Raw genomic sequence first — 14,480 nt, forward strand, 5'->3', positions numbered from 1 at the left:
TATCACGGAAATCCCAGAAGGAAAGGTTGAAGAAGCTCAGCGCGAGGTAGACCCTCCGCGAGCAAATGATGAAGAAGATGTTTGGAGGCTATTCACTGATGGAGCCTCCAACAACGAAGGGTCCGGCGGCAGGCCTCAAACTGGTGGACCCTGATAATCATGAATATACTTATGCAATTAGGTTGGACTTCAAGAGTACCAACAATGAGGCTGAGTATGAAGCCCTGCTGGCTGGTCCTGCGCATTGCGCGCAAGTTTGGAGTTAAAAGGCTAGAGGCTCATGTTGATTCTTACTTGGTAGCTGCTCAGGTCAATGGCCTATATGACGCCAAGGAGAACACAATGCCTCTATATCTAGAGCAGGCAAAAAAGCTCGTTGAGCAGTTTGACTTCTTCAGAATCATACACATCTCGCGCAGCGAAAACAAGTCCGCTGACGCGTTGAGTAAAATGGCATCAACTAATTTTGATCACTTTGGCAAGGATGTCAGGGTGGAAGTAATGAGCAGCCCGTCAGTGCAAACGCAATCGGTCCCTTGTAATTCATACAACCCCTTCATCCTGGATAACTCCAATAATGGAATTCCTGAAGGAGGGGAAGTTACCCGGACGATCGCGCACAGGCGAGAAAGATAAGACACAAGGCGCAGAACTATGAACTACTTGATGGTACAGTATATCGGCGCTCTTATCTTGAACCGCTCATGAAATGCCTGGATGCTGAAGAAGCAACCTATGTGAATTAGGGAGATTCATGAAGGAATCTGCGGAATACACGCTGGCCCGCGCATGGTGGTTGCCAAGGCAATGAGCGCAGGCTACTATTGGCCAGGCATGTACTTGGATGCGCTAAAAGAAATCCAAAAATGCAAGGCATGTCAAAGCCACGCCGCCAAACACCATGCGGCCAAAAAACAACTTGATTCCAGTGACCTCCGCATGGCCTTTCCACAAATGGGCCATTGATATTGTGGGGCCCCTGCCGCAAGCGCAAGGGCGAGTGAAATTTTGGTAGTGGCGATAGATTATTTCACAAAATGGGTTGAGGCAAGCCACTAGCAAGAATCACAGCTGAGGCGATGAAACAATTTATCTGGAGCCACATCATTTGCCGTTTTGGCCTTCCTATGGAAATTGTGAGCGGACAATGGCAAACAATTCACTGACAGGAAGATATCCAGCTGGCTCAAAGAATTGCACATCAACCAAATCTTCACTTCGGTCTACCACCCTCAAGGGAATGGCCAAGTGGAGCGCCGCGAATCAAAGTTTGTTAAATGGGCTGAAGAAAAGGTTGGAGGAGAATCTCATTCTTGGGTCGAAGAGTTACCTAATGTCTTGTGGGCGCACAGGACATTAAGCAAGACTAGCAATGGCGAATCCCCGTTCAGCCTAACCCTATGGGACGGAGGCTATGATCCCTGCAGAAATTGGATGCCCATCCCGTAAGGTACTCATGATGAGCAAGACTGATAACGAGCGCGAAAGAAGATTGGACCTCAACTTGCTTGAAGGGCGCAGAGAAGCGGCTATCATCAATGAAGCCAAATACAAGAAAAAGTTGGAAAAATATTACAATCAGCGTGTTAAAGAATGCCACTTCAAGAAAAATGATTTTGTCCTTCGAAACAATGAAGCTAGTCGCGCGATACCCCCAGGAAAGATGTCCCCCAATTGGGAGGGACCTTATCAAATTTCAGAAGATTTGGGGAAAGGAGCGTACACTTTAAAAGATTTGAATGGAAAAAAGATACCGCGCGCATGGAACGCGGCACAGCTTAGAAAATGCTTCATGTAAAAGTTCAAATATGTAATCAAGGCATTTAAGCCATCATGAATGATGATTCGCGCTATCTTTCAATATTTGTTCTATAAACCTTTTGCATACATGTTTCACACTTCCTTTATTAATTTGGAGCAATATGACAACACTATATTGACTTCAAAACAAAATAAAACGAAGTAAAACATACATACGCGAGCCTTAGCTCAAACGCGTTAACGAGTCTTAACTCTAAAACATCAGGGCCTTAGCCCAAACCTACGAGCCTTAGCTCAAACCACGTTAATGAGTCTTAACTCTAAACACGTCAGGGCCTTAGCCCAAAACAAAGAGCCTTTAGCTCAAAACACTCACAAACATCCATCTTACATTCCGCGCAGCTTGATCATAAAACTCCTTAAACGACTAAGGCAAAGTACATGCCATAACATAGTTGTTAAGGTCTCAGGTCGAGATCGCGCGAGGAATCAAAGTGGATATCTGAGTAACACATGCTGACATGTAATGGCTAAAACTCATACTTCCATGTAAAAACAGCGCGACTATGACGCGCGAAAAAGGAATTGTGAAAAGTTATCGTGCATGTCAGCATAAACAAGATACTGCGAAACCACTTACAAAATAGGACTATGGTTAAGTGAATAATTTCCTTACAACCTTGTTCTTATTTTAACGTGCAACCATATCTTATATCTATACAAGCAAACATGAAGAGATGAATGGAAATGCGCAAGATGAAAGAAGGAGAAAACAAGTTTCATTCCATTGCATTGAAATTTACAAGTATGATGAGTTACAAATTACAAGTACAAAAACAAAAAAAAAATATATACAAAATTTGATGAAGGGCTTCTCAAGTCTCCACGTCGACGTCAGCCGCTTCATCACCCTCATCATCTCCCGCAGCATCTGGCGCGGTCTGCTCCTCATCCCCGAACTGACCATAGTCAAGTTCTTCCTCCTCATTGGAGTCTTCGATCACAACGGTGTCAGGAGCAGATTCTTTCGCCGCGCCAGAGCCGCTGGCAAGGGCAACATCCCCCGCGCCACCTTCATCGCCACCAGCCCTCTCGCATTCATCAAGCAACTTCTTTAGCGCGCCGAGGTCGGGCTGGTCAGCAAGCGCAGCTATCTGTAAATCATTAGAAAAGTAATGAGTACAAAACACTTAGAAAAGTTAGTCAAGTAAAACTCATTAAGATCAAGGTACCCTGCATAAGGATGGGGATGGGAGTATTCATATACTTTTCCCCCACCGCGGCCATGTCCGCAGCAGGCCGCATCGCTCTTGTAAGGGTACTCGGATGGGTTCTTCCTCAACATGCCATACTCATAACCCATCCGTAAACCCTTCAGCTCGGCCCACCAAACGCGCGGCGGCATTGCAGTCCATCACAAGGGCTTGAAACTCGGCGGAATATTTCATCGCCAAAGCGCAGCGAGCCATGCCCTGTGACACCAGCCATTGGCGATCCTGCGCGAGGCCAGCAACAGACGTCTCGAGGGCAGGAACCTGAGAGTTTAATAACTCAACAGTTTCCTTAGTCTTTTTTAGTTCCTCCTTATCAGACGCTGCTGCCGCCAAATTTTTTTCTTTCTCCGCCTGCGCAGCACCAAGTGCTTCCTGGCTGGACGCCGCCGTCGCCAAAGCCTCATCTCTATCGGCCTGCGCGGCCGCCAACTCCCTTTTCAGGCGCGCAACCTCGCTCTCCAGTGATGATTTCTCAGTGATACTCTGGACGATAGCTTGGTCACGCGCCTCGGCCTGCTGTTCCAAGACACGCACTCTGCGCGCGTACTTGGCAACTTCGGCCTCCGCCAACTGCTGCTTCTCCCGCGCAGCTTGGAGCTCATGCCCGCGCTTGATGTATGCGGTGTTGGCACTTGCTCGGTTTTCACTGAGCTCCGCCTGGAGTTTCTCAGCTCGCGCGCGAGCATCAGACAGGTTCCAGGCGGCCACCTTAGCCTCTCGCTGGGCTTCCACAAGAGCGTCGCGTACTTTAATATAATCACGACGAAGCTCTTGGGAAGCAGCGAAGAAAGCCGACCCAGCGAAAACATGGTCGTTCAGCAAGTCCGCGCGGGTGCGCTCCTCCTGATACCTCCTTTCAGTAGGAGGCACGGCATGAGCCCAGAAGTCCTCGCATACGCCCATGGATTGAAAGGAACTCTCTTCATTAATATTCCATCTCGGGCGGTAAACGTGGTCACCTTCCTGCAAAACACAAGAAAAGTTCTAAGTCATAAAACATAATGTTCTAAGTCATAAAACATACTTATATGGAGGTACGCGCAGCGGACCAACAAATCAATACATACCTGCGGGGATGAAGCAGGAAAGTCAGCGCCAGCCCCACCAGAAGTCTGCGCTGCGAACTCTTGCGGCATCGCAGGGCTGGCGCGGTCTCCCAAGGAGTCTTCAGCTTGAACCCCCTCGTCCTCCTCATCTTCTTCAACAGGCCTCTTCTCCTGCGACCTGGAAGGCTCCAAACCAGCCTCGCGGGGAGGGCTGCGTGCAGGAGGAGGCGAGGGAGGTCTCGACGCCGCCAGTTCGGCGCGCAATACGGTTTCCTGCTCCTTGGTAATCCCAATAAGGGGAGACTCAGCACTAGTAGGAGCAGGACCAGAACCAGCAGCGCCGGCAGCGGCGCCAGGAGTATCACCAGCAACTGTTGCGCCAGCTACAACTCCTATGAACAAATAAACAAGGAAAAATGGTTTATGACTGAGTCCAAAGGGAAAAATTCAGAAGACATATGTGCAAAACTTACCTTGGCGCAATTCTGTTCGCGCATCGAACATCGCCATAAAATCCATTCTACCCTTTTCAGAGGGTAGAACAGGGGACTTCGATGGAGTCCCCGGCGCAGCCGTGGCACCTTGTGGCGCCTGCGGCTGATCTGTTACCGTCGCCGCCTCTGCAAACATTTAAAGGAGAAAAGATTTAATAACAACTCAATCAGATGAAGATAAGCAAAGTATACCTGTTGCAGGCGCGGCACTGCTTCTTTCTTCAGCCGCGCGAACGGAGGAGGCGACGCCCCCATACCTCAAGTGGACAGGAGGCCTGCCCACTCTCACAGGCAAGGAAGCTAAAGAAACCTTGGTGGTAAACACCTGGGTTTCCTTTGGTCCCTTCGTTTGAGCATGGGGATGAGCGACAGGGGTGTCATCTTTCCTCTGTTTCTTACTGGCCCCTGCGCCAGATTTCCCCTTAGCTTTGCGCTTTAGTAGGGGCGCCTCCTCTTCCTCCTCCTCCTCCTCTTCCGCGAGCTCTAGCTCGTAGTTTTCAAGCGCATCTACAAAAACAAGCAACAGAACTGTTAATAAACTTGGATATTCTAAAGGAATGAGCAGAAGTGCGAAGGCTTACCAGGCGCGTCACCGTCAAAGTCAAAATCCAGATCCACTGGGATGAACATGTCATCGAAGCGATCCGGGAAACCAACCTCCCCAGCGCCAAGCTCGACGGAGCCGCCCTCCACATGTTCATCATAAGCGGCAAGGATATAATCCTTGGTGACTGCGCAAAAACAAGTTAAATGATATCAGCAAAAGAACGATGTTCGCGCAGGAAAACAAAAAAAAAAATAAAAATAAAAAAAAAAAAAAACTTACACAACCCGTCGACTTGGATAACGGGCTCAAGCGCGCTGTCGGCCCAGAGCCTGCTCATGCCGACCCCAACCAGCGCCTCCTCGCAAATTTTCTTCGCGGGGGATGGTTCGGCGGTCAGTTTCTTAACCCAAGCGCCAGTTGGGTTCTTGAGGACACCCTCATCCGCAGGCGCAGAAGTGATAGAGCGCATGGTCATACGGATGGGGATCACACCGGCCCTTATGTAAAAAAACCTCTCAGACCAGTCATGAAGGCTCTTGAATGAAACAGTGGAGCACTTCACCTTCTGACTGCGAGGAATAAACGAGATCCAATTGTCTTGGATCTTGGCCTTATAAAAATACTGAAAGCGCCGAGGAGTGGGTTCCTCGCGCTGGGATTTGCACATGAACTCAAAGTGAGTCTCGCGCACGAGTCCAAACGGATGGACTTGGGATATATGAATCCCATAGAACTTCAGCAGTGCACCCACAAACCTTGTCATCGGGAGACGAAGGTTGCAGTGGGTGAAAAAGTGGCTATATAGGGATATATAGCCGGCAGGCGGGTCCGCCGCCGTTTGCCCGGACCTAGGCAACATGCAGCCAAACAGGGTGGGAAAGCCCTGAGAGGTGATGAGGTTGTCGAGATCGGCCTGCTTCAATTTGCAGGGGATTTCATTCCACCTCTTGGTGGCCTTGGTCCTCCCTACTTCCTCCGATGTGGTCTCAACAACCTTCTTCCCCTTCCCCTTTTGCTTCAATGTCGACATCACCACAGATTTCACACGGCGTCTTCGAGAGGCAACGGAGGTGATTGAAGGGCTAGACGAGTATGAACTATCAGACATACAACTGCAATAGCCGATAATCGAGGATTCGAATCGATGTAAACACTCAAATCCGAATGTGAAAAGCAGAAACTTGAATTTTAGCAACAATGAAGATGAAGATAAAAATTTCCTAAGGGCCTGCTTTTATAGGCCCAGGAGAGAGAAATGTGGCAGCTGATCGGATTTCACGCGCCCCCACTCGCAGGGGCAACCCAACGAAGTCGCGACACGTGTCCCTAACAGCTGTGTGAGGGGACATAAAGATGTAACCGACCTGCCACGGAACAGAGACGCGCCCCCACTCGCAGGTACTAACCAATGCGAGTGCGACACGTGTTCAAGACAGCTGTGTGAGGGGACATGAAAGGCAACTGTAGCACCTCGAGCACACGAAACGTCTGACACGTTTACGGCGCACGTCACCACCAACCAACCACGTGTTTGGACCTTTCGTTTTCAACCAAATGGATAGAACTTCGCGCGACGATGGAAACAACCAAGAAAACGACAAAACCCCCTTTTAAAAGGACAATTCAGTGAGTCTAATATCTATCTTACCGCGCTTGCGCAAGATAAGACACACATTAGACTGGGGGGCTTGAAGAGGTATGTACCCGCCTCAACACCAAGCAAGGCGGGTCAACCCACAAGATAAAGACATTATGAAGGCACAAAGCCAAAACCTAGGCGCATGGCGCATACAAAACATGCTCAGGCATCATATGCTCGCGCATCACATATGCGCGCGGCGCATCAACGCGCGGCGCATATCACATGCTCTTGCACATCACATATGCTCGCGCGGCGCATATCACACCTGCGCATGAAATATCTGCGCGTGAGAATAAAAAGAAGACTTCGCGCATCATCAGGATGGGCGCATATCACACGTGCACATAATCAACCTCGTCCTTATCCAAATCAGGATTAGGGCAACCTTGATTGTGCACGTCAGACAATCTTCCAGAAGGCATCTTTTTAAGGAGTAAGAATATGCTGATGTTGACAGCTGCCAAATGAAAGGTCAACAACTCAGCATGACACATGTGCTACCACATGATTACAACCAACGAGAAAGCGCCAGGTGTCCCAGAGGACACGTGGCGCAGTGCGATTGGAGGAGGCCAACGAGGCTGAGCCCAACCAGTGGAAACCCTAGCACTATAAATACAGCATCAACTCCACTTTGATGACACATTCAGACTCAATCATTGACAGTTACAAGCAGTGATATCACATTCAATCATATTGAATTATATTCACTCACAGTCAGTTACAGAAAACAGACAGTCACACAATCAAGAGTATTCAGCGATTCAGCAATACTCTTGAGATTCACGGGCTCACACATTATTATCTTCTCCACAAAGATACTGATTCTCACGCCGGAGGGTTACCCCAAAGAGGACCCCTCTGTCCCTTTCTGAGGGGTAAGTAACGGTGTTGTTTATTTTGTAGGTGGAAGAACACGGATTCAGAGGAACCATCGGTGAAACAGTTTAATCATACCCGAGGAAAGTAGATCTGCTACCAGTGAGTAGATCCACGTTTCTTCAGTTTGCTTCCACATAAATTAATCTCTTATATGTGTTAACTTTGAAATGGGGGAGATTTATCACAAAATTAACAAGACGAATCATATTTTGTTACTAAACAACGACCGAAAAGGGATGTCACTAATTAAGAGAATGTAGTGATATTCAAATTTAAAGTACATATTAAAACCATGGGAAAATGTTGGAGATTTAGATTTTTTGTGGGGTAGACATAGCACTAAGAACAAACATGTTGTATTCAAAGAAAAGAAAGAAGGAATGGGTATGTACCATTAAGTTGTTTTGATTATGGTTCACAAACCCTACAGAATCAATGTGTACCATACAGACAGTAGAAGAGCATTACAGTTGTTCTATGACAAGCACAAGAGATGGGGAATTTGTTCTAGATTCCACTACAATTTATAACTTCCATTTTAGTTTCATCATCATCATCGTACTCAGTATATCCCACCAATAGCAAAGCTATGGTAGGGTCTGAGGAGGGTAAGATGTAGGCAGCCTTACCTCTACCCCATAAGGATAGAGAGGCTGCTTCCGGTGAGACCCCGGCTCGATAGTAGTTTTGCATCAAGCCTTGGACATAAGGCACATAGCACTCAATCATCGGGACACCGGCTGATCGGTGTATGTACCCTTATCTTTCAGCTATCAACGCCACTACATGATGCCTGATTAACAGTCCGTCACTTTTAACGTTATTTTCACGAGATTAGTAAAATAACGTCAAAATTAGTGCAATTTCACTTTTGCCCACCCGAGGGTTCACACATATATACATCATATGTGCGCACCGCAAGCAGGGCTATACATCATATGTGCGCACCGCAAGCACCGCAAGATTAGTAAAATAACGTCAAAATTAGTGCAACTTCCATTTTAGTTTGTTTATCCTAAATAAAAATAATATTAAAATACATATATGAGGGATCTCATCTTTATACCTTTTTTTATCGAGTACTCACACATCTATACACATCTATCTACCTAGTTCCTACTCCTATATTACACCAAGAGAATAATTATCCTCTTTTGATTATTTGAATATGCTCTTCTTTTACAAAGACGAGTTTTTACCAGCCAGTCAAAGTTTTGACCGGAATGGCTATAATTTCTCATTTAGTTTTAAGTTAATCAGATTATACTAAAACAACATGCTTACAGCCCTAGTAATTAATTAAAAAAAAATATATTGAGAAGATTCTACACAAAAGAGAGTAATCTTTATCATGTTGAATGATCTTCTTAAAATGGTTAGTGGAGGGACACTTTTGAGTTGTCCATTAATTTATTTTGCCTATATAAAGACATGCTCTTCCATGAATCTCTTAAGTGTTATCAGAACTTCAGGTGTGTGCGAAATAAAAAGAACTCCAAAGAAGAAGAGAAACAATGGTTAGTATCCACTTCTATAAACCATAAATATAGATTTTCTAAAACCCTAATCTTTAAATGTTTTTTCCTTTTCCTTTTCCTTTAGTTGAAATACTACAAACTTTATTAGAAACTATAAAAATATAAAATACTACAAGCATACGTTAAGGAGAGAAATGGAAGAAAATAGAAGGAAAATGGAAAATATTTGTGTTGTTGAGCTTTCTTTCGTTTATTAAACTGGGAATACTTTGTTTCTAGCTGTGGTAGATCAAATAATGTGTTTTGTGTGTCATCAGGATGGGAAGGCGAGTTGCATCGTTGCGGATGCAGTAGACTACAAGGGTTTTCCAGCTGATAGATCGAAAACTGGTGGTTGGGTGCCTGCTGCCCTAATCCTTGGTCAGTTCATTCGCTTCATTAATGTTCTTGCATTTTATAACTTATTACAAAATAATACTACGTATCATGCAAGTGCATGTGTGAGTAGTTCATGGTCCTGTGGTCAATAGGGTTCAAGTAACCATTGCTGACCACAAACAAATATAGTCAGCTAGCTCATTGATCTGGCCTGCTAGGACAAAACTTGGCCAAAAAATGCACCCACTAGGTTTAATTGGGTACTATTGTGTTTGGTATTTTTATATGTGAAAATTCTTATGATTTTTACATATATATATTGATATTGTGTAAATTGTACACATTTTCACACCCTATACGTGCATGAATTCAGTTACATTTCATATATCCGAAATCACATCTTCTTCCTCGTCGTCGACAGGTGGTGATAGTTTGAATGAAAATTCTTGAAGTCATTGTACGTGTACGATTCATGCAAAGTAGTTGCAGCTGTAATACAAAAAAAAAGTGTCTTGTGGATCTAATTATCTTCAAAGAAATGAAAACACATGGACATGTATCAACAACATGATTACGTTTTTAGCCGCAAAAATGTGGAATGTTTTAAAGATAAATACATCATAACCTATGCGCCCTACATGCAATGTTTGAACCTTCAACCTTTTATTTTTGAGTCACACTACTTAACACGGCCAACGTTTGAACCTTTTTTGAATTTGGTTACGTTATCTTGTATTCTCATACATAGAAGCAGTGTTATAAAAGTCGGATTCCAAGGCCAGCTAGCCGGTCCTCGGATCCTACCTTGGAGACTTTTTTCAAGTCAGGATGGATTAGTCGGAGGCGTTCAAAGTTGGTCAAAAGTCGGGTGAGGCGAGCTAGGCAGTTAAAAGTCGGGCTAGGAATTTCTAAAAGTCGGTAAAAAGTTGGTAAAAAGTTGGGCTAGGTGGACTAGGGTTCTCTAAAAGTCATTCAAAAGTTCACGAGTTAGCTAGAGTACCTTTTTGACATGAATTATGATTATTTTGACAAATATATAACATCCAAAAATTAAATTTCTTTATAATTACCATGTCCGAGTACTCCTAACTCCCCAGGTTGGCCGCCTAGCTAGGGTCCGCCTAACGACTTTTGCAACCTTGCATAAAGGTATAAGGTTAAAAATGAATTAACTATGTGAAAATGAAGTCGAGAAAGAAAGCTACTGAGTATTTTATATCTACGTATAATACGTGTAAAATTGATTACAAGTAACATTTGTCGTTATGAGAATAAAAGAAAGGAAGACTGAAGCTCTTTTTTACTTTGACTTGGAATTACAGGTATTGAAATATGTGAGAGATTGTCAACAATGGGAATAGCAGTGAATTTGGTTACATATTTGTGTGGAACCATGCACCTCCCAAGCTCAACTTCAGCCAATGTTGTCACTGATTTCTTGGGCACCTCTTTCCTCTTGTGCCTACTTGGTGGATTTTTAGCTGACACTTTTCTTGGCAGATTCAAAACTATTGTCATCTTTGCCTCTATTCAGGCACTAGTAAGTCTTCCTATGTCATACATAAGTCTTCCTACATCATATATACAAGCTGCACTTTCTAAGACCACAAATATCCTTTAAGAAAAGTCAACATTTTGTGGTCGCTAGATGTATTTAGATGGTCACTAATTATATTTTAGCATATGTTCTGTAGGACTTGTGTCACGTTTTTTGGTTGTATTGCTATTTTGTTGCAAGCTTGCACCAAATTATAGTTTGTTTTTTCCAAGAAATGCGACGGAAATGTGTAGGAATTTGCGACTAAACAAATCGTGTTAGCAAAATTTGAAGAAAATGAGCCACTTTTCTAGTAGTTATGTATTAGGGCCGGACCGGTCATACCAAGACCCATATACTAGACTGGTCTGGTTAATTGATTTCAAAAAGTCTTTATGCTAAACTTTATATGAATAAACATGTCAAAATGACGACTTTCTACAGGTAATACATATTCTAACTATCTATGCGTAAAAAATGACGACTTTAAACAGCGCTACAAAAGTTATTGTAATCCGTCACAAATATTTCTGTCAGTGATTCCTCTGTACACTGTTGAAAATCATGTTGCTCATGCCGGTACTTCTGAAGGGCAGTCACCAATGGATTTCTGTCAGTAGCCGTGTTTACTGACGTATTGGTCATTGGAGCTTGGTAATAGTAGTGTTTTTTGCGTTACATTTTAAGGTTTTTACCACTTGAGTTCGTCATTAAGTAAGCTTCATGACCACATATTACTATAGTCGCAAACTATTTACTTTTGGTGACACCTTTTTGTTTCTTAACTCATTATTTTCCATTTAGTGACAACTTATATATATCATATCAATTTTGGTTATACTAGGGTACTGGCACACTAGCATTATCCACAAAATTACCAAACCTAAGACCACCACCGTGCGATTCCAATAGCAACTGCCAAGAAGCAAACGGATTCCAAATGGGAATTCTCTACCTCGCATTGTATCTCATTGCACTTGGTACAGGCGGCCTGAAATCCAGTGTGTCAGGATTTGGTACCGACCAATTTGATGACAAAAACGAAGCTGAAAAGACACAAATGGCTTATTTCTTTAACCGGTTCTTCTTCTTCATCAGCCTTGGAGGACTCATGGCGGTCACAGTGCTTGTGTACATACAAGATGAAGTCGGTAGAAGCTTGGCGTATGGGATTTGTACAGTCTCGATGTTCGTCGCTATTGTGGTGATCTTGTCAGGAATTAAAAGATATCGGTACAAAAAGCGTGAAGGAAGCCCGATTGTTAGCATTTTTCAAGTGCTTGTCGCAGCTATAAAGAAGAGGAAAATGAATCTTCCTTATGATGTTCACATGTTGCATGAAAACACTCCTGATGGTTCAAGGATCCATCACACAAATCAATTTCGGTAGCTCTTATAATCATAATTTTTGATAAAATTAGATTAAGTCCATTTGAGATGAAGCATAATCTAAATTAACTTATTATCTTTTCTTGTAGGCTTTTGGACAAGGCTGCGATTGTAGCAGAAGGAGATTTTGTGAAAACTAGCTCAGGTTCTACCCTGAATCCTTGGAAGTTATGCACGGTGACGAGAGTGGAAGAAGTTAAAATGATGGCCAGGTTATTGCCTGTCTGGGCGACAACAATATTGTTTTGGACTGCTTATGCACAGATGATAACTTTTTCAGTTGTACAAGCGTCCACTATGGATAGAATGGTTGGGGGGTTCATGATCCCTGCAGGATCCCTCACCGTCTTCTTCGTGCTTGCCATATTGATTACTTGTGCTATTTACGATTGTTTGATCATCCCATTTTGTAAGAGATGGAAAGGAACACCAGGTAAATACCTACATGTATGTACGTTGGTTTTAGTCACATTGACACATAGCGGAAGTACCAAAGCAACATATATAATTCTAAAGAAAATTAAATTGAATGCTTAAGACATAGCATGGCGAACTCTATTCTAAATTTGGTGGATAATGAAAGATTTTCAAATAACAAATTGTCAGATAAATACTGAACTTAAATAATCCCAAAGAAGAGTAATTGTTAATTTTGTTTTCTTCAGGTTTCACTGATCTACAAAGAATGGCATTAGGGTTGATCCTCTCAACCCTAGGAATGGCGGCAGCCGCGGTTATTGAAATGAAACGATTATCTGTAGCCAAATCCGTTGGTGGAACCACCACCGGAGAGCCGCTACCAATAAGTGTATTCATGCTTATCCCCCAGTTCTTGCTAGTAGGAGCCGGTGAGGCATTCATGTATACCGGCCAATTAGATTTCTTCATCACAAGATCACCAAAAAGCATGAAGACAATGAGCACGGGGCTCTTTTTAACCACTCTTGCACTCGGGTTTTTCATGAGCAGTTTTCTTGTGTCGGTGGTGAAGAAGGTGACCGGAACCCATGGTGGAGGAGGGTGGCTCGCCGATGATATTAATCACGGAAGATTGGATTGTTTTTATGGATTATTGGCGATTTTGGGTATCATAAATTTTGGGGTGTATCTTGTGGTGGCAGCTTGGAACAAAAAAGATGATAAAACACCAAAAGTGGTGGATGTGGTTTGATTAATCATGATTCATGACTACTTTAATTGTGGATTTTCTTGTTTATATGTTGTTCAATGTTTTTGTAATGTTCAAAAACTTAAATAATTGTATGAACTTTCGAAATTGAATTTATGAATTTCGATAAATTCGAATATTCTTCGAATTATGTATACAAATGTGTATATTTTATTTAACTAGAACCGAATCAACTTCAGATATTTTATGAGTCAATCATTAGTAGCTCGCATGTTGGTCTGAATCGGTTACGCTACTAACTGCGGGCGAAGAAAATTGTTTCATGTCATAACTTAACCCGGTCTAGCCCTAACAATCAAAAAGACCGGTCAATATCATAAAAACTAATATTTTCACTTTGTATTCACAAATATGTATACTCACATATCAAAACATAACTATACCTCAGTCACCTGCAATAAACCCTTATAATTTGAAAAGCTCATAACACCGTCACCAACTACCAAAAGATTAACACAAAACCATAAATCAAACAAAAAGTCAACATTGTGGACCCTTAGAAGTCAACATACTCATCATAAAAACTAATCGGATCACTTCTAACCCATGCGCAATTAAATGCAATATCACCCCAAACATCGTTGTAAGCAAATGATAACTAAAAGATGCAAAGTACTTTTCATGTTACGACTAGGGTGTTCATAAACCATTGAAACCAGTTTATTCTTCCAAACTAAAGAAAGTCAGGTGGTTTGATATGTATTTATGATTTGTTTAATGGTTTACAATTCAGTTTACGTCTTGAAACTAAAAGTGTTTATGGTATCAATTGTTTTGTGTTTCATTCAACAATAATCTTCCCTTCATATAGGGCTAGAGATACAATCATAACCCTAATACAATTGATCTAGTTAAAGACTGAA

General features: G+C 43.0%; 1 protein-coding gene across 1 annotated transcript; it reads left to right on the forward strand.

Moving 5' to 3' along the window:
* The first annotated feature begins 9,252 nt into the window (after nucleotides 1–9,252).
* On the forward strand, nucleotides 9,253–13,705 carry LOC143598879 (protein NRT1/ PTR FAMILY 6.2-like). The gene is made up of 5 exons (XM_077076980.1): nucleotides 9,253–9,544; nucleotides 10,825–11,042; nucleotides 11,884–12,425; nucleotides 12,518–12,861; nucleotides 13,094–13,705. Exons 1-5 carry the CDS (start codon nucleotides 9,421–9,423, stop codon nucleotides 13,597–13,599), a joined length of 1,734 nt encoding a protein of 577 aa, XP_076933095.1. The 5' UTR covers nucleotides 9,253–9,420; the 3' UTR covers nucleotides 13,600–13,705.
* Nucleotides 13,706–14,480: the final 775 nt, after the last annotated feature.

The sequence above is a fragment of the Bidens hawaiensis genome, unplaced genomic scaffold (genome assembly GCF_021521415.1).
Source record: "Bidens hawaiensis isolate Kalapana, Puna unplaced genomic scaffold, B.hawaiensis_p1.1 tig00001916_1, whole genome shotgun sequence".
Taxonomy (NCBI): domain Eukaryota; kingdom Viridiplantae; phylum Streptophyta; class Magnoliopsida; order Asterales; family Asteraceae; genus Bidens; species Bidens hawaiensis.

What these genes read in the sequence shown, in the direction of transcription:
- LOC143598879 (XM_077076980.1), top strand. Translation starts at nt 9,421, where the DNA reads ATGTGTTTTGTGTGTCATCAGGATGGGAAGGCGAGTTGCATCGTTGCG. An exon ending in CATCACACAAATCAATTTCG is followed by an intron (nt 12,426 to 12,517) that starts GTAGCTCTTATA and finishes CTTTTCTTGTAG; the next exon opens with GCTTTTGGACAAGGCTGCGA. An exon ending in GAGATGGAAAGGAACACCAG is followed by an intron (nt 12,862 to 13,093) that starts GTAAATACCTAC and finishes TGTTTTCTTCAG; the next exon opens with GTTTCACTGATCTACAAAGA.